This window comes from Dendronephthya gigantea, unplaced genomic scaffold (genome assembly GCF_004324835.1).
Source record: "Dendronephthya gigantea isolate DGI-Jeju-01 unplaced genomic scaffold, DenGig_1.0 000557F, whole genome shotgun sequence".
Lineage (NCBI taxonomy): Eukaryota > Metazoa > Cnidaria > Anthozoa > Malacalcyonacea > Nephtheidae > Dendronephthya > Dendronephthya gigantea.
The window spans coordinates 11,113-37,261 of NW_021163567.1; the positions used below are offsets into that span (position 1 = coordinate 11,113).

General features: G+C 35.8%; 4 protein-coding genes across 4 annotated transcripts; 1 reads left to right on the forward strand and 3 right to left on the reverse strand.

The window, feature by feature from the left end:
- Positions 1-1,951: 1,951 nt before the first annotated feature.
- LOC114543802 (golgin subfamily A member 6-like protein 2) lies at positions 1,952-2,302 on the reverse strand (the record flags this gene model as incomplete). Its single annotated transcript, XM_028562650.1, has 1 exon — positions 1,952-2,302. A coding segment is annotated over exon 1 (351 nt), but the record flags the coding sequence as incomplete, so codon positions are not given.
- A 9,458-nt stretch (positions 2,303-11,760) lies between these two features.
- Positions 11,761-21,899, reverse strand: LOC114543803 (type I inositol 3,4-bisphosphate 4-phosphatase-like). The gene is made up of 16 exons (XM_028562651.1): positions 21,887-21,899; positions 21,734-21,757; positions 21,571-21,617; positions 21,412-21,459; positions 21,257-21,331; positions 15,532-15,589; positions 14,867-14,969; positions 14,105-14,233; positions 13,634-13,742; positions 13,438-13,484; positions 13,198-13,252; positions 12,891-12,951; positions 12,561-12,693; positions 12,191-12,243; positions 11,971-12,058; positions 11,761-11,837 (listed from the first exon to the last, which is right to left on the reverse strand). The coding sequence occupies exons 4-16, from the start codon at positions 21,441-21,443 to the stop codon at positions 11,761-11,763; spliced, it is 1,020 nt and encodes a 339-aa protein (XP_028418452.1). The 5' UTR covers positions 21,444-21,459; positions 21,571-21,617; positions 21,734-21,757; positions 21,887-21,899.
- Positions 20,087-21,392, forward strand: LOC114543805. The gene is made up of 2 exons (XM_028562653.1): positions 20,087-20,629; positions 20,821-21,392. Exons 1-2 carry the CDS (start codon positions 20,123-20,125, stop codon positions 20,863-20,865), a joined length of 552 nt encoding a protein of 183 aa, XP_028418454.1. The 5' UTR covers positions 20,087-20,122; the 3' UTR covers positions 20,866-21,392.
- A 206-nt stretch (positions 21,900-22,105) lies between the features above and the next one.
- On the reverse strand, positions 22,106-25,785 carry LOC114543804. The gene is made up of 8 exons (XM_028562652.1): positions 25,662-25,785; positions 23,546-23,639; positions 23,235-23,298; positions 23,059-23,106; positions 22,732-22,786; positions 22,508-22,626; positions 22,295-22,411; positions 22,106-22,189 (listed from the first exon to the last, which is right to left on the reverse strand). The coding sequence occupies exons 1-8, from the start codon at positions 25,783-25,785 to the stop codon at positions 22,106-22,108; spliced, it is 705 nt and encodes a 234-aa protein (XP_028418453.1).
- Positions 25,786-26,149: the final 364 nt, after the last annotated feature.

Here is a 26,149-nt window from a genome sequence, read left to right on the forward strand (position 1 = left end):
ATTCGTTAACATAAGACATTGGCAGCTTTGTTTGCATAGTTTCTGGCTTGTTTTCATTGTCAGATAAATTTTTTATTGTTGAATCAAGTTGCATGTACTTGATTCACATTTTTTTTAGCCCAAGCTGGATTTGAGGCAGTATATGGATTAAGGAGGGGTTAAAGTGGCTTGGTATTCTGAAGTTACTTCGTCCCCTTATTTTATACCCCCTACCTAGGTATCTCAGTAACCATTGTCTGATGGGAAGTGAGTTTTATTCAGGGCGACCAATTAACCCATTAAGTGGCAGAGCTTTCCCCTTGACAAGTAAAATCATCTGGCGTTAGACAAGTAAAAAAACAAGTAGGGCGCACTGGGGTGCATTGCCACTTAATGGGTTAAAAAAGTAAAGTTATGCCACTGCCATAATGTACCTTGGAAGTGCTTGGATACAGTACCTAAGCTTCATCGTTAACAACATCATCATAGGAGATAATGTTTTCAGTTACATCAGAATATTCCCTCAAAACAGAAAAAAATATTAATGTTGTATGGCAAATGCATTTCAAGCTAAGATCGGACACCAGATCAATAATCTAAATTAATTAATTTTATAGTATATACATACCTAATTAAGATTTTTCTGTTAAAATGTGGCATTACATTAAGTTTAACAATTTGTTACTGTTGATTTGGTGATTATTCACAAAAGAACCTAATGTTCTTTTGTGGTCCCAGAAAGTAAAATATTTTTTGATGTCTGTCAGTTATAAAAAATGTTACAGTAAATTTGAATATTTTTGGTTGATTGCGGTGCTTTGCACTAATCTGACAGACAATGTTTAAAACTTTATCATCCTAATTATAGCCTAAAAACATTAGATGTCTCCAGGGACGAAGGAATATCGATAATTGGGGGTGGGGGCAGGTATTCATATATTCAAGTTCACAGACCGTAAAAACAATTGATTTCAAAAGAAATCAATAATGCAGAACTCGCATATATGAATATCTGCCCCCCCCAATTATTGATATTCCGGCATGCCTGGATGTCTCTTCTTTTTCTGCCATATAGACTATTTGTGTTTGTACAATATAACAGACCTTGAGTGTCTAATAGAAGTACAGTCACTGTTTGTTTATTTGTTTGATTTCATATGGCATAAAAAGGATATACTTCCGATAACAAAGAAATAGATTTAAAATGGTCTTTATTGTGCATATATGGGTGCATTTTATAAAGAATAAATATTTTACAAGTAAACTTACCATGATTTAATAGGTAATGTTATGCAATTTAAAATTATTAAATAGCACAGTCAATATTGCAACGAACTAACAAGGAACATGCTATATATATATATATATATATATATATATATAATATATATTATATAATATAATATATATTATAATATATAAATCTATGTTAGCCCTTTCTGCATGCAATAGAGTTTATTCTGGTTGAATAGCTTTTATAGTTTGCAAATTATTAGAATTCAAACAAGTAAAGTTTTTTTGGCACACCCGGTTTACAGACAGTTCTCTCCTGATTGTTTCCAGAATGATTTTCTATCAATGTATCTTGCTGGACTAGTGCTTTTTAGATTTCAGACTTGTGTTTATTTTGTATAATGACAACAGATTTAATAGACTTATAATAATATGTAGCTTTACCATAATGGGTCTCTCTTTCTATAAAGTTTTTTCTAGCTATACTTATGATTTCAGTCTTCTATATATATCATAGCATGTACAATTTGATCTTTTTAGGACTCGAATATTATTGTTTAATCATTTAGGCAAAAATTCTAAAATGTCGTCATGGTTGGGATATTGTTGTTTTGGCCAGTTACAAACATGTACGTGGTAACCTCCTCCAACATCCACAATTCCTCCTCCAACATCCACCATTCCTCCTCCAACATCCACAATTCCTCCTCCAACATCCACAATTCCTCCTCCAACACCCACCATTCCTCTCCAACATCCACCTCTTCTCCAACATCCACAATTCCTCCTCCAACATCCACAATTCCTCCTCCAACATCCACAATTCCTTCTCCAACATCCACAATTCCTCCTCCAACATCCACAATTCCTCCTCCAACACCCACCATTCCTTCTCCAACATCCACCGTTCTTCCTCCAACATCCACAATTCCTCCTCCAACATCCACCGTTCTTCCTCCAACATCCACAATTCCTCCTCCAACATCCACAATTCCTCCTCCAACATCCACAATTCCTTCTCCAACATCCACAATTCCTCCTCCAACATCCACAATTCCTCCTCCAACATCCACAATTCCTTCTCCAACATCCACAATTCCTCTCCAACATCCACAATTCCTCCCCAACACCCACCATTCCTTCTCTAACATCCACCGTTCTTCCAAAATCCAGCGTCTCTATCAAGATACCCACCCTCCTTTCTCAAACAACTACTATTATCCCTCCAGTATCAACCACCACTTCAGTATCTACTGTTCCTTCGTCGTCCTTGTCAACTAATCTTATACCCACAACCTTAACTTCATCTATGGATATGCCATCAGGTATACCACTGAAGCACGCAAGTGTTTTGGGTTTTTTTGGGTTTTTCTACACGCAGCTTTTGTTGTCTCACATTTTTTTCTTCTTAATCTCCTCACGCACTAACCGTCTTTTTTATCACTACTTAAAGAGCTGAAACTTTATATTATTAAGTTCTTGTATTATTTAATAGATGCTGTTGCCTTATACGCTGAAGGAAATGTTGTGGCAATTGGCACTATCATTGATCTGCCAACTATTCATGGACATCCGATTCCAAAAGGCTGTTCATGTGTTATGTTGTTTTGGGTGCAAGACAACTATCCTGCCCCATGCCCTTTGGGAAGAAAAGACATCACTGAAAACGTTATCTTGCATAAGGATATGTTTTATGCTCTTCCACGACGAATGCTGAAACAGTTCTTGAGATGTAATGACAGATACTTTCTTTCAGCTTTACATTAGGTGACGTACACCACTGCCACAGAATGAAGGCAGACAGAAGGCAGACTGAACCAAAAAAACGTAACCGCTGCCACGCCATGATTCATCATCAAAATGCTGACGCCATGGTCCTAGCCAGTGCGCTTTTGAGAGGCATCCCCCCTGGATGTCTGCCATTTTTAATATTTCCTGGGGGAAATGCCTTTCAAGCGCGCACTGGCTAGGACTAGGCTTAGACACAAGATGCTTGACCTTGAATTACTGGAAGTATAGTACTAAAAATAACTCCAGAAAAGAACAAAAATCACAAGATACAGTGAGTAGAGTGTCAAAAGTTTCTAAAACGTTGTCGAACGTCTTGTGTTTAAGCCTATAATGGGCCAAAAAAGTAGCCAAATAAAGTTGTCGAGCATCTTGTGTCTAAGCCTAACTAGGACCATGGCGTTAGCATTTTTATGACGAATAACGGTTACGCCAAAATCATAGCAAAAACGAGGAAATCGGCCTTCTGTCTGTCTTTATTCTGTACGACTGTGTTGCAATTTCCAAATACCTCCATTTGCAACTAAGTTTAATTGGAAACGTTATAAAATGTGACATCAAATTTGATCTAACTGACATAAACTTTGTAACGTTTCCAATTGGAGCGTTTAGCTTCCAACGACGGTACTTGCTGTCAACTTTATAAATATTGTAGATTGAAATACTAGACAAAAAATCTTTCGACGTTTCGACCTATGGGTCTTAGGACATGCACCCCCCTCTCCTGACGAAGGCCCATAGGTAACCGAAACGTCGAGGAGAAACGTCGAGGAGATTTTTTGTTTATTTTAGGCAGTTTAAAGAAACATTTTGTGCTGTTGTTTTATCAAGAAACTGCCACGCTGCAAACCGGTTATCTTGGACTGAAATATTAGCGAGAAGATGTATCAAATCTACGACGCGAACGTGACATGAAAATTGTTGCTAATATTTGTAATCCAGTTTTATTTTGCTTCACTTGTGTCCCTGGACTTTGTTTATCAACTGGCGACCATAATTTTTTCCTTGTGGCGGAAACTGCAAGTTGGAATAGGTCCAGTTTTTCTTCACGCCCGCGTCGTACAGTGATAGATTTGGCACATCTTAAACTCACTACTAGTTGGCAAATACGACAATACTGTCAATAGGCAATATTGCTTTATACCGACTTAATCTTTCCATTAAATTACCCGATACGCAAAAAATCTCACGTCACAAAATAGTTTGTAAATATTTCTGGGCAAATTATGAAACATATATACATGCAACGGTGAAGGATTGGATGCTTTATTGGCGAAACATTTTTAAAAATAAACATTTGATTTATTTAAATCAGGACAAATCTGTATTCGATTTACAAACATTGATAGTATTGATTAAACATTAATTATTTTTGTATTTTCCTTGTGGATTATTTATTAATGAGTGTTTTAATATAGCTACAGTTTATTCCAATTAAGATTGTCCTTCCAGTACATTAACGTGCTTAAGATGCACCAAATGTACGACGCCGACATGACATAAAAATTGTTGCTAACGTTTGGAATCCAGTTTTTTTTACTTCACTTATGTCTCTGACTTTGTTTACCAACTGAAAACCATAATTGTTCTCTGTGTAGTGAATTCACTTAATTCACTATTAAAACCTCAGCGCGCAAGGGTTGATGAGTTTTCACCTATTAGGCCCTTGAACCATTCTGTGCGTTCCACTCGAAAAGGTTTTCAAGGTTTATGAATCTAAATATTAAATAGGCAATAATCAATCATCATTGCGCCCCCAGAGTTTAAGGTTTTTGAAAAGACAACATTAATGGTGATTGCCAGATAGTATATACTTCCAACTAAGGTTTCCGTTTTTATAACATAGAAAAAACTATCCTAACACAAAACTAAATCCTAATATACTAACCCAAATCGGGGTTATATTTACCACTATACCATATGACTACAATAGTTCATACCAGTTACGCCCCAAAATTACCCCAAAATAATAAAATTTTTATAAAATAGCGATATTTTATTAAAATCGGGGTTATATTTACCACTATACCATATGACTACAATAGTTCATACCAGTTACGCCATAAAATTACCCCAAAATAATAAAATTTTTATAAAATAGCGATATTTTATTAAAATCGGGGTTATATTTACCACTATACCATATGACTACAATAGTTCATACCAGTTACGCCCCAAAATTACCCCAAAATAATAAAATTTTTATAAAAAGCGATATTTTATTAAAATCGGGGTTATATTTACCACTATACCATATGACTACAATAGTTCATACCAGTTACGCCCAAAATTACCCCAAAATAATAAATTTTTATAAAATAGCGATATTTTATTAAAATCGGGGTTATATTTACCACTATACCATATGACTACAATAGTTCATACCAGTTACGCCATAAAATTACCCCAAAATAATAAAATTTTTATAAAATAGCGATATTTTATTAAAATCGGGGTTATATTTACCACTATACCATATGACTACAATAGTTCATACCAGTTACGCCCCAAAATTACCCCAAAATAATAAAATTTTTATAAAATAGCGATATTTTATTAAAATCGGGGTTATATTTACCACTATACCATATGACTACAATAGTTCATACCAGTTACGCCCCAAAATTACCCCAAAATAATAAAATTTTTATAAAATAGCGATATTTTATTAAAATCGGGGTTATATTTACCACATACCATATGACTACAATAGTTCATACCAGTTACGCCCCAAAATTACCCCAAAATAATAAATTTTTATAAAATAGCGATATTTTATTAAAATCGGGGTTATATTTACCACTATACCATATGACTACAATAGTTCATACCAGTTACGCCCCAAAATTACCCCAAAATAATAAAATTTTTATAAAATAGCGATATTTTATTAAAATCGGGGTTATATTTACCACTATACCATATGACTACAATAGTTCATACCAGTTACGCCATAAAATTACCCCAAAATAATAAAATTTTTATAAAATAGCGATATTTTATTAAAATCGGGGTTATATTTACCACTATACCATATGACTACAATAGTTCATACCAGTTACCCCAAAATTACCCCAAAATAATAAAATTTTTATAAAATAGCGATATTTTATTAAAATCGGGGTTATATTTACCACTATACCATATGACTACAATAGTTCATACCAGTTACACCCCAAAATTACCCCAAAATAATAAATTTTTTATAAAATAGCGATATTTTATTTGACGCTAATAACTAGTCAGCAAAGCCTCATACTTAATCATAATATATCAGTATTACCAGTATCTAGCTATTACAATTTTGCCCGCTACCGGTCGTTAGGGACGGATTCGCTTCCCAGTTATGATGCGAGTGGATCACTCTACCCCATAAGCAGCCGAGGAATCACAGATACTTCCTCAATTAATTCGTACACTGAATATTGCAACTGGTTAACAGCTGCGTTCAATTACAACCAAGTGGTATAGATACGGTACTAACATGGGTATGACAGATAACAACAAACGGGAACGAGTGAGAACTTAACAACGTGGGAGGGGAGGGAACAACATGGGAACACAAAATAACAAATAATTTCTAATATTTTTATTTCTAATAATTTTTACAGTAACAAAACACACTACATCAAAACCCTTTATATTAGGAAATTTGAAAATAATGGGGTACAAAGTTACTTAATTTACGTAATTAAATTCTAAAATGTGAATCACATCACAGCAAATGCGTGTTTAGACCAAGGCTTCCAGTCCCCGAGAAGATTTCTCCCGTATTAGCTGCTCAAAGGCAGGGGTATCATGGGGTGCCACCCACTCATTGTCGCTGGATTTAGTCTATTGTTCAATTCTCTTCCTGTGCCTCCTCATCTTCTCCCTCCTCAATTTCATCCTCTTCCTCCTCAAACAAACGATCCACTTCGCCAGTGAAATCCTCATCAAGAAGTAGCTCTTCAAATGTTCCTTCGGCAATGTGTTTGAAGACAATTGTACCTTCTTTCAACCGGGTTTTACTGAAATAAATACCCGCGTTCAAAAGAGCTCTTTGCCCATCTATTGCCTGTTGGTTGGATCGTGTCAGTTTGTATTTTCCCTATATAAAGCATGAAAACATTGAATGAAAGCAACTACATTTAAAAACCACGAATAACAACTACGACAACAACAACAACAACCTAAAAAGCAACGTGAAAAACTTTGAGAACAAACACAAAAACAAAAATAGATGAAGACCATAATTGATCATGAGAACGCCCAATCTTATGTTTCAATACCTCATCAGATTGTCCATTATCGGTCTCGCACAAGATGGAATCGTCATCTGGCAAGCAACCTTAACATTAAAAAAAATTAATAAAAACTCTCCTGGAAGTCTACACTTTTGCTGATAAGTACCTTCTTCTAACGAATTAAAACGTGAAGAAAGATCTGGAATGATTTTATCTCTGTAATAACAGAGAAATCGAACCATTTCCTGCTCCAGAAGTGAAATTTCTTCTTTGAGACGTTTACCAATCAGGAAAACCTCCACAGCCCTTCTCTTTGCCCGCAACGGGACTATACCTATAATAAAAAAACCGTTACTGGATATATTAATACAATTTGTATATAATAATTAACATACTGTTAGTTGTTACTGACAGTAATCAATTAAGGTTATAACTAGTGCGGGCACTTTTGCAACAAGATAAAGGTCCAGACACACCTGACGCGATATGACAAACCGACGCAATTTGTTAAGTTTTGAAAGTAATGAAAGCAAATTTGAGAAGATATGTAGACAAAATAACTCAAAATGTTATAACACTATTAACTACAGTACATGATAAATTACCACTGCTATCTTCTTCGTTAATCCATGGAAAATGACCATTAACAGCCTGGGCAGAAGTAAGAACATCTTCAGTTTCACCAAGCATATCTCTACCATATTTAGCTGCGCGATTAGATCTTCCAATTTCTTTCTTTCGCTCGTATTCTTACTGCGTAGCCTTGAACGCTGCCTGCTTAGAAGAATCTGCGAAAAGAACGTGATTTATAACTACCGTTAAGATATTAAGGACGTATTAATCAGGGGCCAGTTGTATAAAAACGTAGTTAGCGCTAACTGCAGTTAAAAAGTAGTTAAATAGTGATTAAACTTCCAAATACGCGCTTCTTATCGGATGACATTTCCACTTAACTATAGTTAACTTTAATCACTTTTTTATACAACCGGCCGCTGCTCGACAAGTAATGAAAAAATCTCCTGAAAAAAAGTAAAAAATCGCACTGACTTTGTATCACGAAGGTGTCACTTTCAAACCTATCATTCTTCCTGCAGAGATAGTAGAGTACAAAGACGCCCTATCCGTATAGATCATATTTGGTAAACACCGTATAACTAAAGGTCACGTTTCACTATTGTGAAACAACTAAAATGTTCCAGTATTAAATCCTGGCAGCGTATTGGAGTTAAGACATGCGTGCTAGTGTTTCAGTACTGTAAACTATATTAATTGCACACTGTTTTGGTCCTAATGATCTAAATTATAACAAAATAAAGTTCTCATTCCTTTACACTGCCCAAGATGGGTAGGAAAAAGGGCAAAGTGATGGTGCACAAGGACAAATAGTTCCATTAAGTATTGAAGGATTCTTTCCTCGTAAGATCGCAGAAGATGTGAGAATTTAAAAAGGTGGTATGCAACTAACCTTGGAGAGGTTCGAAGAAACTAAATCCTACTCAAGCAAACTTTTAGCTGCTTTGGTCATGCTCGGTTTGGCAATATTGAAAGATATAATAGGATCCTAATTAAAGAAAAGTATCATCCAATTCTTCAAGGACATGGAATTTCATCTGGTACAAAGATGATCGCACGTCTAACTACATGATAATCACCCTAAGCACATGCACATCTTCTATGTGCCAGAAATCGTTTAGAAGCAAACTCATTCTGGTGATCTCGTTGTCATGGCTTTCCACCTCATATTCCAGATCTTCAGGGAAATGTTCTCGGAATTTTTCGTAGTATAAATGTATGTAACTGAAATGTTCATCGTTGATTGCTTCTTGAAGTGAGGTGTCTCCAAACCTTTTTAAATAAATATGCGGTTACGTCACGAAAGAAAAGATTATTTGTTTTATAGGATGGATGGAAGTGTTTTTACGAAAAACAGTAAAACTCGTATTGCAGGGCAGTAGCATCAAAAAACACACGAATGCTCTGATCCTATCTAGCTCTAGTTTTACTAGATCTCTTCATCTTTGTGTTCTTTGCTTTTAGCTATACTTGCTGTAAGATCTTAAGAGTTTTACACCCAGGTTATAACTAATTAACTATTATCAAGCCTGCGATCTTTGAAGATACTACGTATACAAGATAATAAGGTGTTTCAATTTAAAAAACATGCACCCCGCTTTAAACGAGGTTACTGAGTGATACTGTGTAATTATACAAGATCTTTCAATGGTTTTTATCATACATGAATGGGGATGTACGGTATAAATCATTACAGTCACCTTTCAGCTAAAGTCGCATGTTCGTTGATCCCTTGAGTGAAAATAACTGGAGAAACTTGTATTAATTTTCCTTCTTGCAATTCTTTGGGTAAATAACAGAAATATTCTGTTTCGAGGAGTATGGTAACATGAATATTAGCCCTTGAAAAAAGATACACAAATATATGTACTATATATGCAACGGTATCCATGCACCTGTTTTATTAACAGGCAAAAAGAAATCGTCAGGGAGTTTAATAATTAGCATGATACTAAAGGCCCTGTTACACAGTGCAATTTTTCCTGCAACTTGCAATGCAATTCTTCTTTTGAGAGATGTAAATTTGGATACTACCAAACATAGCCTTAAAGCCGTATGATATCGTGCGCTTGCAATTGTATTATACCTTGTTCCAGTGACGTAGGGAATCGTTTCGTTATCAGAGCAAGCGAACTGAAAAAAAAGATGATGAAAAGTTCGCTTAAGGAAATATAAAGAAAGATATAAGAGTTAAAGACTTGGTCAACACATTGCATAATGACGCTGTTTTCTGGACTAGCTTTCTTGTTATCGCCAAAATAAGCCCATGAGGAATCTTCATTCTTTAACCTCACGTTATCCCTTGTCCCTTTACTGCATCCTAATAAAGTGCGCTTGTAAATGATCAGTCACATTTATGGTAAAGAACCTTAAATTTGACACATGAAAGATCGCGTATTGCAATGGACATGTCTTCTAACATTCCCATTTCATCACCTAAAAAATAGAAATATTAAAAACGATTTAGGCGTAAAACAGACCACAACATGCAGACGCTTGCATGGTCGCAATGTTGAAGTGTATGCAAAATACTGAAACCAGGATCGCTAAATAGCAAATACTAGAACAAAAATGCGTTATATAGTCACGGATATTTTGCACCCAGTTTGAAATTTAGCTTTAATCAGCCTTCGCTGAGTTTGTCCAGTGCGAATTTGCATGTGTCAATAACTTGAATTGCTAAAACATGCAGTGTAAATCGCAAGGAACACCCTTCTTATATATCCGCAGAGGTAAAAAAATAGACAGAAAGAGTTCCATGCACCGTAAGTGCAGAAACTTCGTATTAAACAAATATACGTGCTGGTAAAATGTAAGTGTACTTCAGAAACAATTAGATTTTGCGCGGTCAACGCTGATATTATTGAAATTCGATGCCAATGGAAGAATTTTCTTCCCACAGAAATTACGACTACACATGCATGAAGTTACGATTAATTTCGGTTACACTCGTGCATGTACATTCGCAAGAAAAGAAATAAAAAACATAGATATACTTTCCTTTCTTAATTCTAATAACTAACCGTAAGTACTCAGAAGACATTCAAATTCAGCAAGAACACCAATCTCACAAAGTTGTTTCATGAAACTTGCGTCAAATAGTGATGTGTAAATTTTAGCTTCAAATCCACAAATGAGTGCCGTTACCTTAAAACGTTACCATAAAACGGTTTAATTTATATCACCCTTGATCTACTATATATAAAAATAAACTCAACAAGACGCCTGCTCAAAGCGTTCACTCCGCCTGCATGCCAACTGATGAACATAAGTCATCCGTGGACCGTGTAACCCAGGGGCTTCTCGGTCAAAAATGAAGTTGTTTTGGGTTACCTGTAGAAATGCCAACTTCTGTCGCCCAAAACGACGAAAAGGAAAAAAGACCATGGCATTTTAAGACTCCGCTGCGCATACGCAGGCGGAGTAATAACGTAACCTATATATTGCCCACTAGCTGATACAAAATAAAATCAGATCTATACATTGCTTTTCAATTTAGAAATCCCTGACATGACTATTCTTATTACATTAAAGGGGGCCAGTCGAAGATTCTTCGCATGACAGAGTTTATACATTGAATAACTTACTGCCTGTGAAAGACAAATATCGCGACGTTGACGGAGGTCTTGCATAGTCTGGGCATGACGCGATTCTTCCTGAATAAAAAATAAATATTTCCAAAAGTTTATTTAAGAGAAGATGTCGCTATAACCTTTGCCAGGTAATTACATCACTTCATATAACACGACTATAATATACTATTACACATGCAAACACAATACAAATATATATGCCACAAAAATATATGGAAATTAGAGACGAAAGATTTTTCTATTATAATGTTAATACGCATTATATCTTATCTCCCTCTGCATGGGGCTTACAGTAACTTGTGTCGATAACTTTACTGACCTGAAGTAGAACGAAAATCATTCCCAAATTTAATTTCTTAATAAGAGCGTCAACAAAATAGTAAATCATCTACCACGGAATCCAAAGTCTTCTCTCCTATCGTTCGCCAACTTTTCTTTGCTAAGTCTAAGATAAAACGTAGTTTATAGCTACTAGCTTACAAAACAACTCACTCAAAACGCTTGATCCCAATTGGACAACTCTATTATGACACTTTGAAAGTAAAGGATTAATTTCGTGAGCTATACGGAAAACCTACCATTCAAAATTAGCGGACTTTCTTTATTCAATTCATTAATCATTTTTAGAATCTGCGCCACTGAACTTTCAATAGAATTACGCAGAACCTATCGAAGAGTAATTTACATGAAAAACGTCCGATTTATTCTCTTCCTATATCCAATCAGTCGTTTATTTGTGCCAAGCCAAGTTATTCAGTTTATTTGCGGTCAGTCTGCATGTTAGTGAATCAAAAATACCTGGCATTCGGGGTCATCGGCATCCTCCGATTCAGGTTGAAAATCATTTAGGCCTAAAGAATATATGAAAATTTATTACTTAAGTTAGGTACTACATTACCACTGCTTGGTCATTTACTGAATGTGACTTTCTCCCATGCAAGATGATCTCATTTTCAACCCACGCATGCATCTCGTAATCCCGATAACTATTTCTAGTCTATCCAATTTGCTCCGCATTCGCCAAGTTAAGTTAATCCATGCATATACACACAGTTAGGGACATGTGGGATAAAGGTGATATAAAATGTATAGGGTGATAAAAATTATCCCACACATATACCAAAAACGAATTACGAAATCTTATATATAGGAAATACGTTCATTCTACCTTTGTATGTGTATTTCTCACCATATTCTTCACGAGAAGTTGAAGCCGTGGATGGAATTGGACGGGATGTACTCAACGAAACAAGAGAATCGATGATAAACGTCATTTCATAGTATTTTAGAAGATCGTTCACCTACATGAGAAATGTACATGAGCATGCATGGGAAATCAAGGTTAAGACACAAAACCATTATTATCGGATCATTACTCAAGTTTTGTTTTAAAAGGTCGTGTCTCGAGGCGTCTCGCCGTTGTACAAAAGCAGATCAACTTGCCAGGTTCACAAGAAATAACCGAAGAGGTATATTCTTGGTCTTTGGTATAACTCACCTTTTCGTGCAACTTTGTTGAGAGTTCGATGACCTCCTCCAAGTTGTTATTGGCTAAAGCGCTAAAATGATGACAAGCGTAGGAGAGCTGATTATATATAAATAATTTGTAGATAAAATATGCTCACAATGAGCATACAAATGATGTAGTATTTGTTTAAACCGCAAATAGGAAGCCACTTGCATGCGAATAGCGGCCCTGTATGTCATAGTTCCATGCCCGATCCTGCAACGGAGGCGCTGGCGCTATGCGTTACTTGGGCAGATAAAAAACAAGCAGTACTTATATCGAGAATCATATTTTATACCTTTTAAAATTTTTACATATATCCTTAAATGCATGTTTCAACAGTTCCAGTTCAACTAAAAAAGTGTACAAAGAAATTTATTTGTTATGAGAATGCAGCATATTATTGAAGATACATGAATTAATGGTAATTAATTAATATTGCGATTGCGTCATGTGTTTGGCTTCGATTTTATCCTTTAACCCTTATTATTAAAAATATCAGTAAAAATCAAAACATAAATAACGGACAATCCCTTACTTCTTTTATTCTTAGCTCGGTTTGCTCTGTTGTCACCTCCACTTTGCCTGAACATAAATCCAAACAGAGAGATGCAGAGAGTGTTATTACGCCAAAACTGGTAAGATGGTAAGCTAGTCACAAGATCTTCGCGCATGCGTTATACACACACTACACGTTTTAAGAATCGAAAGTAAAGCAAGGTGTTTTTACGTACGTAAAATAAGCTTCTCTCAGGTTTCCTAGAAGTCTTCTCAACCCTCCTTTACTGTACTTCATTGAATGAGCCGATGGAGCCCCAAACGTAACCACATCATAGCCTTGTTCTAAATAAAGACATTTGGCGAAAAAAAATAAGTGAAACGCTCTTTCGATGATTACATCATTAATACATTTGGTTTTGGGAGTCCTTCTATATTGGATTGAGAGACACACTCACACTCAAACTCATCGAGTCAAAGATCTACATCACGCCGTATCGATTGCATATATATAAGAGCTTGACTTTCAGTGTCGACCCTTAATCCCTTGTGATTCATGAGAGCGAGGCCCAAATTACGTGATCATCGAAGAAATGCATTAAATGTTGGAATGTTTGTAAAAATATTTTAGGTATACAATATTGCTATAACAGTATATTGCTATCAGGCCGGAATACTGAGCAAAATATAGGAGAAAAAATTAATACCATTCGTCCCATCTATGACTTTAAGTCTTTGCAAATGTAAGTTTGTTGTAACAAACGCCAAGGTCTTGTCCGTCTTCAGGCTGCTTGGTTTAAAATTACGCCAAGATGACACCCCTATATCTTGCCTTTCTGAAAAAATCCAATAAATTCAATACGTCGTAAATTAGGACGAAGAAGAGAATTTTCAACTATCAGGAGTGAATGGGAAGCGAGCGTTACACGCTTTCGTTTGCCCGTCAGTTACGCCTGGATTTTCTCCGCTACTCAGCAAGGAGCTCTCTACAGGTCATGTTCAACATCGCATGGTGAACACGTAATGGATGTGATATTGTGACATTACACTGATGACAGCATGTGGACAGAGTTGCAAAAAAGCTGCGGGTACGCGGGTACCACCCGGAGGAAGGTTTGCTTTGAATGAGGTTTGTGAGGAAGGTTAAAAGTTGAGCACTCTCATTGATCACATGCATGTACCAAAAAAACAAATATTTGTTTATGCTGGTTGCCACTTGACTCACGGCATGACGTAACGTCATTTTGAGCTAGGAAGGTTTTCAAAACTTGAAATCCTACCGGAGGAAGGTTGAACTCTTTTTGCAACTCTGCATGTGGAATAGGTAATTGGGGGGTGGTAGCTACATGTGACCAACATTGTATGCATGGTCATTCCTCAACATTTATTAAAATGGCAATATGACAAAAGAATATGAAATTTAAAAGTAAGTGTTTCTATTATTACTGCAAGTGATCAAATTTTCGCACCTCTCAAATTATTCAGATGACGAAATGATGCAGTATAATTACTGACTAATTTAAAATGGTTGTCGAGAATTTCCTGACGCACATTGTCCCAATCCGAGTTTAACTATGAATTGAAATTTAAAACATCAACGTTAAGAGCGAAGATAACCTGATAAATCATAAAAAAATGCTTATATTATGGGTATTCCAGACCCTACAGTTTCGTGTTTTACTAAAACTACCAGGCATTTCAAAAATTTAAAGTTTTTGGACTGAAAGGGGTTTAAAAAACACATATATATATTTTAAAATAGGGAAATTTCATTTTGAGCGAACCATGCAATTTGTACCAAATAATCATGAAAACTTGTAATGAATAATTATGTCAATATTGACAAGAGGGCTCAGACAAACTTCACGACAGATACTGGACTTTGCCTCGCAATTATAATATATATAGATCAGACTATCCGCGCATCCTATGAAGAAAACCTGTCGGGTTAGCGTCAGAAATTAGATTTCAAACATAGGACCAGTGAAATGAATATGACAGTTATTTATTACAGTTCACTGCATGAGACACATAAGCATGGGTCAAAATTGAGCCCGCCATGTATGCAATTAATGAAAATAATCACACTGCTAACTGTGGGAAAATACAAGTTGTCGATATGAGTGGCACTTACGTCGCCAAGATTATTTAAGTCTAAAATCTTTTGCTTTTCTTCAGATATGAAAACCTTCCTGTAAGAGGCAATAAGAGATTATGATCGCTGTTCACGATTGCACAATTCTTTTAATCATTGCATTATTAACTATAAGCAGTGCAGTTTCATGCATTAAAAAAGTTAGTCAATTCTTTCACATTTCGTCATGAAGTTGCATGCGTGTGTGATAGCCCTATAATGCAACGTAGAATAGATGTGGATATGTATAAGATAGACATGTGGAGTATTATTAGTGGCTAAACCTCCTCCCGATAATTAGTTAAGCTGCTCAGTTCGCGCAATAAGGGAAAATATTAAATTTGTTTTACATTTTACGTTTTAAAAAAGGTTTATCTATATTGTTATTATATCGGCTCATCAATGAGTACAGTAAATTTAGTTTGTTTTTTTGTATATTTATGGTAATTTTGTATTTTGTATATTTATGGCATTCATGTAATGTTTTTATGAGACAAAAGAGGAGAAAGATTTCATCATTTGAAATACAAATAACACTCAGTAAGGTTTTACAAGATAGACTCTTGAAGAACACCTGCGATCATATGCCTGGGCTAATCAAGTATAGTCAAGAATGGAAATGGCTCCATGGAGTTAATAAATTGTATCGTCTATCCATCTATAAAGAAGGGTTACTTAAAAGAGATATTACGTAGCAATAGGCCGGGATAGTTTTAGTTTAACAATATTGCCTTTCAGCCCCAGAGCAATGCCGAACACAACAGGATGTCTCTTTCTTTATTTGCAAATTTATAATCCGTGTAAACAATGGTACGTAAACGCAATGAATCCGCTTATTCAGCTCAACGTTCATGCATCTCTTGGCAAATGAGTAATTAGTATTAATATAATAACAATATTAATACAAACATGCGGGTCGATTATAATATCCACAAAATATCCACATAGGACATTTATTTTAGGCTGTTATTGAACATTTTTCTTGTATGTTCACTGGAGCTGAGTTCCCCATTCTCCTAAAATTTTTGCATATGTTTGACTGGTGGTCTTTGTTTGATGTGTGAAAAACAAGACACTCCACTTCGTGAGAAGGCTCCTCAAATACCTTCATATAATGAGGCTTCATTAATCATATACTTAATCCTAAACAATTCATATTGTTTAGAAATTATGATCTTTTTCATGAGCAATATCACAAAGCAGTATTACACAATAGTTGAAACCAGCGTACACATTCAGGCTTCCGTTCAAATTTTGCTGAAGTAACGGCATTTATTCCTACACACGTCATCAGTCGCGTAGGCATCCAAATGCCGCAGAAATAGGGGACAACAGGATGGATGAAACGGAAATATTATTTGTAATTAAGATGAAGTGAACTCATTCATCCATGCAAATCAGAGTGATATTGGCATGTACAAAAGGTCCATATATACCTCGTGTATATAAGAACAGAAAAAGGTGCAGGGGTTCAGTTGACCAGAGATCTAGAGTTGGACAATGGCAGCCTTTCGCTCCAAAACTCTTCTGTTCGCTTTACTGACAGTTGTTCTATTGGCTTGCACCCGTGGTGAGACTTATGATTTCAAAGACGAAGCAGAAGGTTTACCGTCGGAAAACGAATGGTCGAATATTGACGAAGAGTACCAAGAAGATCATATACGAGTGACACCAAGTTTGATTCAACCATCACGGACAGCAGCAGGCGTTCAGCAAACTCCAACACCACGAGCAACGCCTACTTTGGGCTTTAGCACAACACGAAGGCTCAGGTTTCGAAGGTTCAGATCAAGACGAGCAACGTCAAGAAGAATAACAAGAACAAGACCACCAAGACCCACAAGAAGGCAAGACCTACTTTCCGGCCGAGTGTGAGTTATGCGATGTTATTATAAGCCATGCAGTTAGACTGTTAGAGTTAAATCTCTCGTAAACATTATTTGTGCATGCTTTCAACGATAGCCTTATTTATCGCCTATAATGGCGAATAACCCTAAGTATCTCCTATATTTTCATATTAAATACTATATGCAATCATTGCAATGCATGCTCGTGTCTTTAATAAACAAAAAATAACCCAAAAATATCTTAATCTTCTTTCAGGTTTGTCCATTTGACTGTGGTCTAACGTGCGTGGTTCCTAGGCGAACGATCTTCCAGCAAAGTTATGTTTGTGTTTTACCAATCTATACTGGTTGTCAACGGTGCTGCGCAACATATGCTTCATGTCGTAGATCAAATATTCCTCAATGGATATGTTACCAACGGGCATTGGATTGTGTTTGTGGTACAGATCACGTTATAGAAATATTAGATGCTATGGGCGTAGATGTATCGGGAAATTATTAGGCTAAATATCTTTTGAACTGCGTGCATACATAACTAATATTCATGCATTTATATAGTCACTGGGAACTTCTAGAATTCTTTTTGCAATAAATGATAAAGTGTTAAAATAATAAACATGCAGAAAAACAAAAGTGTTTTTTGTCTTGGTAATTATTCATTTAGAACAATTTGGGATATCTTAGACTTAGCTAGTCCGAACTTATACGAACATCCAGGCCGAATAGTGAAAAGTTTCAATACGACACAAGGGATCAGGCCAAGCAAAGTTTATGCACTCCTCTAAAAAATCCGCCAAATTTGCAAGGCAATTACTAATATCCATGTCTCACTATTGTTGTTTTGTTAAAGACTCGTTCACAATTGCTGCCATCATCGATTATCTTCCTGATAGATGCTAAAGAATAGAGTCATGAATGTCCAAATAAAGTAACCTATTTCTTAGACCACAGTTAATAAAATATACATGGTTGAAGACTAAATTAAAGTATAATACAACTCATTTCTCACAACAACTTCGTTCCTTTCTCGTCACGTGTCTATATTGTATTTGAGCCAAATTTACCAATGGCATTTGTCTTGCTAAGCTCCTCAACCTTGACTTGAAAATATTTTAATTATAAGATTGCTATTGGTTTATCTGTCCAAAATACAATAGACACGTGATGAGAAAGGTACATTTTTTTGCATAAATCTACCTCAACATAGTTAATGAGTTGTATTGCAGTTTTATGTCGTCTCCTCATTCTTAACTATTTCCTAGTTTGCCTCCGTAAAAGCCCCTGAATACTGCTACAATGCCATATAATGTCATGCATAATTAAAATTTCAAACAAAACCGCCATTACCCTGCAAAGTCGACTGCAATGAAATCAGAGAGACACGTCGTAAGGCATATAGCTATAGGAGCCCTGCTGCATGCATATATTCCGTGGTTTTGAGCAGGTAGAGATTCATGATATTTTGTATCAAACAACAAGAAAGCATGAAAAACACGATCACTAAATTAACGAATAAATTTCGTGGTTTAGGCCAGGCCATATGTTAATATTACTATTGCCACAAGTATATCTAATTAACAATTAGATTACGAGCTCGAGATTTCGGGCTTCGCCCTCATCAACTATCACCTCATAGAAATTGAGAGCAAGTAATCTAATTGTTTTAGTAGAATCAGTTCATCCTCAATCAAGTTCATCCTCAGAAACCTCAGAAAACCGCGAGCCGGAGGCCATTTTTCTAAAAAATACGCCAGAAATGCGACTGTTTCGCTACTCGCTATCTATCAACAATTAGATAGCGAGTAGAGTAGCCAATCAAATTTCAGCATTTGCAATAGTATGCTAGTATGATTCTACTAATACAGATTATACAGTTATAATAATAATGACTGCATGCAATGGAAACAACGATAATCACAATGGTAATAATGACTTTTAGTTATTTGCGTTCTTGAAAGGTATTATTTCATCATCTTCGGACGTCTAAGACGTTCAAGGTCACATTTACAGACAGTGATATAGATATAGTATAGAGAAAGGTCTTTATGATGCAGCAGACATCCCCTACTCTATAAGAAAACTTGAAAATAAGGAGCGGATGCTTACGGCAGCTAATAAAAAAACGTTTTGACGCACACGAAATGACATTTTTATATTGCCCTTTGCTGATTATGATTGTTCTCTTCCTGACAACCACGAAAGCCAATGCTTAAAATATAGTGACATTCATGCATGCAAAACATCAAAATCGCAATCTGAAGATATATTGAATTTTGTAAACGAAAGTGCGCAACCAGTAGTCAGGGATGAATATATGTGTGACACTGTGTCTCACTTGCATACACTTCAGTAATGGTTTGTTTCAATAAAGATATTCATTATATTACTTGGATCTATGAAATGCTTAATTCCAAATTTTGCAAAAAGCAAAGAAAGGGATGCTTTTTAAATACGACCTAGCAATTGAAAAAGCTTCTTTATACGCTGTTTCATTCCAGTGAAGATTAAGACTGTTGAGTTTTTCGAGAAGTTGCATGGCATGCATCCTGCCAACAGACACTCTTTAAATAAGTTTGAAAGTCTGGCACATGAAATGAAAAAGGAAGACGGTAACCTAAAGCATCTTTGTAATGAAATAGGTATCATGGGCGTTGACAATCATGGCCCGAAGGGTGAAATCTCAATAAAATTGAAATAGTGCATGTATAGTTGTAATACCAGCTGCTCGGCAGGGGATTAAGGCAATGGCACTATACCACAAGATTCACTCGAAAAGTATTCTGTTCGCGTTATTGCTAATTTTCTTGCTGCCATGTACATATGGTGAGAATTATGATGTTTTCGAAGACGAAGCTGAAATAGCATCAGATAACAAACTAATCGATATATCATCAGAAAACGAAGGTGACGAGCCATCAGAAAACAAATTTTTAAGAATAGGAGATGTGTACCGAGCAGATTTTGGACCATGGCGAGTGACACCAACACCCAGAATTGATGTTAGCCTCATTTCAAAATCAACAGCTGCTAGAGAACAGATTTCTTCAACGAAACCAAGGCGAATAAAGGCAACACCATCAGCGGTCTTCCTGACCGTTCAACAAACACCAACAAGAAAAACACCAACACCACCACGACAAACAACGCGTTTTGTCTTCCGTACAACCCGACGTATCAGGCAATATCGCACTACCAGGCGACCATTGAGTTTTACATCAAGACGACCTCGAAGCACGTCAAGACCACAAAATGTAAGACAATAAAAATGATACTATTATATTGTGGTAAATAAATTTTTCGTGCAACGATGGCGTTTTCCCAATTCACATATATGTATACACTCCTTGAAATACTAAAAAAATCATTCTCATGCGTCCATGACTACAATGAAGAAGTGCACTGTTTTTGAATCCATTTTAAAATCATTATAAATATTTTTTAGTTACAGATCAATCAGCTGATTTTGTCGTGGAAACAGTCCCGCTGAATAACCCTAATATACGACTCAAGAACTTGCTATATGACTCATTAACTTGTAGAAACATCCGTGCATGCATGCATGGTTTAAACATATTATCAATAAAAATATGCGCATGCATGCCTCATCAATAGAAATAAAATACGAATACGTATATTTTTTCTTACTGTTTCTACCTATACTTTCTTTTTCTCGTATCAATTTCTGAAGTTTGATCTCGACGCATATTATATGATTCAGATTATAAATTTGAAATTATATCGCGGTATTTAAGCATTTGCAAAAAGGTAAACATTTTAACGTATTATATAGTCGGTAAACTATAGGTAACGACATTTTAGTTCGAGACGAAAACTAATCATTTTACTAAATGAAATATCATATTTTACTCATGACTTACAGTAATTGTTGAGGAATTCTGAACGTCAGAAAGCTTTCGCCCATCATATCCACAAACTTCACCTCTGTACCCAAGCTAAAAAGTATCGAATTGACTTTTCAACCCATTATGATGACGCGATCTTTCGTTGCAGTAAAACCACATGCAATACTTACATTGTAGGAAATCTAAATGATCTTTGTAACATATTGTCGAATTTCGGTCTATATAGAAGATGAAAAAAACACCAATAATAACCGGGCGTCACTCTCCTTGATCTATCTTCCTAAGGCACCCTATAACACAACTGCTTCAAACGATTATCGTTTACGCACTTGTTTATTGAGCCACATCTTGGTCTGAACGTTCCATCAGTGTCCGCCTGAAAATAGGTGAAAAATCTTATTTCAAAGATTAAAAAAATACAATCATTAATACTTGACCAATCTTTCAAGGATGCATAATACAATCTATATTACAATAACCTTATATACCTACCAAAGTATCTTGAACAGTTTCAACCTAAAATACATGCATTATAGTATGACATTTTGTTGTGTTAGTTAGAAAGATTTCTCAGTTAAAAGAAAGAAAGATCTTTGATCTTTTGATCTTTGATCTTTAGATCTATTTTGATAAAAATTATTTTACCTTCCAGCCTAAATGTTATTGTCCCTGAGGCCGTTGGAGAGTCCAAGCCACTAAAACAGACAACATTTCGAAATTGTCATGACATTTTGAAACTGTTGACCGCGGAAACATGTAAAGGGTCCGAAAAAAGAAACATGCATGTTATAAAGGGTACACTAGTATTTGTTTATATATCATCCAATATTTATTCTCTGCTTCTCGGAAAGCATAATGATGAACTCACGTAAGAGAAAGTTGAATTTTCTGATTCGTGGAATCCAATATATCCTTGATTGTACAAACTGCCTGACCCAAATGAGTCATCTAAAAAATTCATCTCACTTGAAGAAGAACCCTGACGTTTTGTGCAATAAGACGATTTGTTTGAAGTTAAAAAATTACATACACTATATTTAGTGAACTACTTGCCTCTTCTTTATCTCGGTCGCGAACATCAAAGACAGCAAGTTTTAGTCTTGTTACCTCACTGTAATTTCCACCAGAAGGTATGCTTATAGTCGTCAAGAAATATGGGTGACGTTTTTGCTAAAACACAAGAAAATCCAACATGCACACGGAAAATTGGACAAAAACAGTATTGGATAAAAATCGCCTCAACAGGTCCTGATCATGCTGTAATACCTCTATTATTTCAGTCTGTGCAAGTCTGGACCAAGTTGCTCCAGGAGGGGTCATAGTACTAACAACTATAACTGCATTTGGATATTTATTCTCCACAGTTGGTTTTAGATCATTGCAAGCTGTGTAATAAATTGACAATATTTAGCTTTACTTAACATATTGTTCAGAATGAGTTTTTCAAAATTCTATACATGCTCGAAAGTTATAATTTACATGAACATTACCCATGCTTATTTCCAGCAACGGAGGTTTGTGAAGCGGTTTTGGTGGTTTTGGAGGCTAAAATTGCACGAAAAAATGTGATAAATTCCGCCGCAAACACGTGAGAGCAACTTCCTGAAGCAACCACTCCGTGAGGCTGCCACTATATGTGCACTATATGTTTTCTCATCGACGCAAAGTTTCCGCCAACTAGAGCTGGCGCGGGCGTATCAATCGATAATGCCGACCAGGTTGTTCACTTGTTGAAGCATTAAGAGGCCGGTGGTTAACCTGGTACCTCAGAGTATAAAGATGGGCACAGGTATATACTTACGTAAACAAATGCTTACCTCGCTGTCGTTATCATCACGAAATGGATGGTTATGCGGTAACGGGTGCTAAAATTAACAAGGGCAGTTTGCAATCCAACGGATATATGCATAATAACTAGCTGTGGATAGACTTGACTTCCCATCCCACAGTTCATGCCCATGCCCAACACGATATTGTTTATAATATTGTTTACCTCACCAGTCATCTCGGTAATCTGTTCACATAGTTTTTGTAATTTTTCTTTAAGCTTTTCGTAGCTGCAAGAATCAATCATCATTATATATACTGCATAGTCATGTAAGCTACGGTTCAATGAAAACTTAAAGGCTCGTTTACACTTGCGATTTTTGCTGCGATTTTGTGTGATTTTCTTCTTTTGATAGATGTGAACGAGTAATTAGTTACGAATGTTCTGGTGTATAAAAGCTCTTATTTGAACATCAGTAACTTATCACTCGTTTACATCCATCAAAAGACAAAATCGCATATAGCCTTAACACTAACCTTGCATTTTTTATATGTTTATTCCAGTCGTTATACTCAGCTTCGGAATTCGCCGCAAAATGGTAATGCTGTCCTTCGTCTTGTCTGTCGAACACTAGAAAATAGTAAGCCTCCAAAAATAAGAGCCGCCGTTCTTATAATTAAAATTAATTATTAGTGATGTGAGCAACGTGATGTGACTGATGCAGTTCACCTCCAGGCCCTTCTTAAGACAACTATAGCTATTACTAGAATCCCCCAGAGTTCGTCTTGCCAAAGTTGGTCATGATAAGTGTCAGTAATTGACATTTTTAATATTCGATGATGAATTTTATCCACCTTTAACAGTATCAACACTATACCGAATTAAGTATACCATGCATTTACACTTCATATAAACAGAATGCTGGAGGTAGTAAAAGTTCGTGGATATAAAGAGCTATACATAATTTTTATTTCGAAGCCCCGCCCAAAAATGCTCATGAAAATATCGTGATGAGGGAATTAAACTAATCAAAAGTTAACTCGTTTGTTGAACGTGACACGGTGCGACTTATTAATTACTGAATGAGGTCAAACATGATATGAAAAATAATCAATTTCAACGTTTAGTCTATAATTATTTGACGAACAGATCGTTAGTTTAATGAGGCTATGTGTTCGTTGTTGCATTGTGCATGTGCATGACGACATTTGGCGACGACCTCAATCACATGGTAGTGAAACGTAGCGCAAAACGTTTGTTTCCTGGGCACTTAGTTCGAACTGATAGGATAGAACTGATGATAGATAAAAAATAGCCTTTGCATCGTCGTTTGGAGTTAAAAAAATATCGTATTTTGCATATCTGTTTATCTTTTCCTTCTCCTGAAAGCCTGGTCTGTCATGACGGCAGGCCGGCATTACGATGAAAACAGAATATCACATTTTCACAAATTTTACTGATAAGAATGTGAACACATGGCGCGACATGATGGCGGCTACCTCAAGTCACGTGGACGAGTTTGTAATCTCAAAAGTACACATTTTTTTTGAAATGCAAATTTGGGACTTGAGGAAAAACTAGTAATATCTTTTGATTAATTATATTAGACCCATCAATATACAGCCAATCTTTAAAACGTAAAAGCTTGATGTTATGGGAATACGTGAAATCCATATTATAGAAGTAGTGATGTTTCAAAGACAGCCGGAGAGACATGTATAGATGGCATTTCCATATCAATATTGTCATATTTGCCAAGAGTCATTACGTCTTTATCTCATTTTTCTATTTAACCATCTGGCACTTAGTCTTAGATGATAGGCCAAATAAAACAAAAATTATTCCAGGCTATCAAAAGTCAGTTTAAGCAATTATAGAGCTCTTGAAATGAAGAAACATGACGCGAAACGAAACGTCTACAACACCAACTGCAGAATTTGAAAAATATTTGGAATATTGCGTTTGGGAGAATTTAAAGTTGTTACTTGTCACTGGCTTTCATTGCCGGCCATGCTATATCAACCATGTCGTCTGTTTAACTTACAATTTCATACAAACGCTCTTGATAATAGTTCTCAACTATCTAGCTATCCATGCGTTTTGGAAATCGCCGCAGTTAAAACGGAAAACTTCGTTTTTCGTTGTAATGGTTTTATCTTCAAACGACTTAGCAGCTGGACTCATTGCAGAACCGCTGTTTTTGCTACATCTGAGCAGGGAAATACGTGGAAATGAAAGATGTTTTAATGTCATGATGAGCAACCTAGCAATTGAAATACTTGTGTCTGCATCAGTTGTCACATTTTTGGCTCTAAATTTTGAAATATATTTGTCAGTCATACATCCAGTTTTTCATAGGGAAAAAGTAACGAATAGACGTATTTTCAAAATCGTTTTAATCCTTTGGTTTGTCCATTCGTTACGAGCCTACTTTTTTATATATTTCATCGATCAAGGAACAGTGAAAGTAATACAAACCGTATTTATAACACTAACTATGCTAGCAATGGTTTTTATGCATACAAGAATTTTTTTGGCAGTATATAACAGACGTAGGATTGACGTTATCACTGGTCGTGCAAACATTAAACGTCGAAAGGCTTTTCTGCAAGGAATACGCGATGCTAAACATGCTTTTTTGTTTTTTTGTACATTCAGTTGCTATCTGCCTTTCTGCCATTGAGGTTAGCTTGACGCCAAAAGCAACGTTTAAAGCAATCATTTTAAGTTCTTGGAGTACGACACTCATTTTCTCACTATCAGTTCTTAATTCCATCTTGTTCTATTGGCGCAAAGTTATTGCGGAAAGAAGCATTACGTTGTCTTCGAATAAAATTTTCACACTGATATTTAAAATACAAAGTAGTATACTCATGTAAGATATTTTGAACGTAGCATTTTAACCTATTCATATTTTCAATGTAATAATATTATGTAATGATATTTGAAATATTGGTGACAACGCGGGTCACATCAGCAAGACGAGTCTGAGGTCATTAATTAACCACCAATAATATGCAAATATTCATTCTCTTCTTTCAAAATATATTTACGAGAATATAAGAGTTCTGTATAACTATCATTAATTTTGCAGAAAGGCTGTTTGCATAATCAGATCGCAAGTTGTGCAGTTTGATTTT

Bases quoted from the DNA above. Each gene is read 5' to 3' on its own strand.
- LOC114543805 (XM_028562653.1), top strand. From the start codon at position 20,123: ATGGCACTATACCACAAGATTCACTCGAAAAGTATTCTGTTCGCGTTA. The intron at 20,630-20,820 runs GTAAGACAATAA...AATATTTTTTAG, and splicing joins GCACGTCAAGACCACAAAAT to TTACAGATCAATCAGCTGAT.
- LOC114543803 (XM_028562651.1), bottom strand. From the start codon at position 21,443: ATGTTACAAAGATCATTTAGATTTCCTACAAT. The intron at 12,952-13,197 runs GTATAAAATATG...TCATCATTTTAG, and splicing joins ATATGTAAAAATTTTAAAAG to CGCTTTAGCCAATAACAACT. The intron at 11,838-11,970 runs GTAGGTTTTCCG...GTTTTATCTTAG, and splicing joins AAGTCCGCTAATTTTGAATG to ACTTAGCAAAGAAAAGTTGG.
- LOC114543804 (XM_028562652.1), bottom strand. From the start codon at position 25,785: ATGGAATTAAGAACTGATAGTGAGAAAATGAGTGTCGTACTCCAAGAA. The intron at 22,787-23,058 runs GTAAGCATTTGT...GTGCAATTTTAG, and splicing joins GTGATGATAACGACAGCGAG to CCTCCAAAACCACCAAAACC. The intron at 22,627-22,731 runs GTAATGTTCATG...TTTATTACACAG, and splicing joins GTTGCTGGAAATAAGCATGG to CTTGCAATGATCTAAAACCA.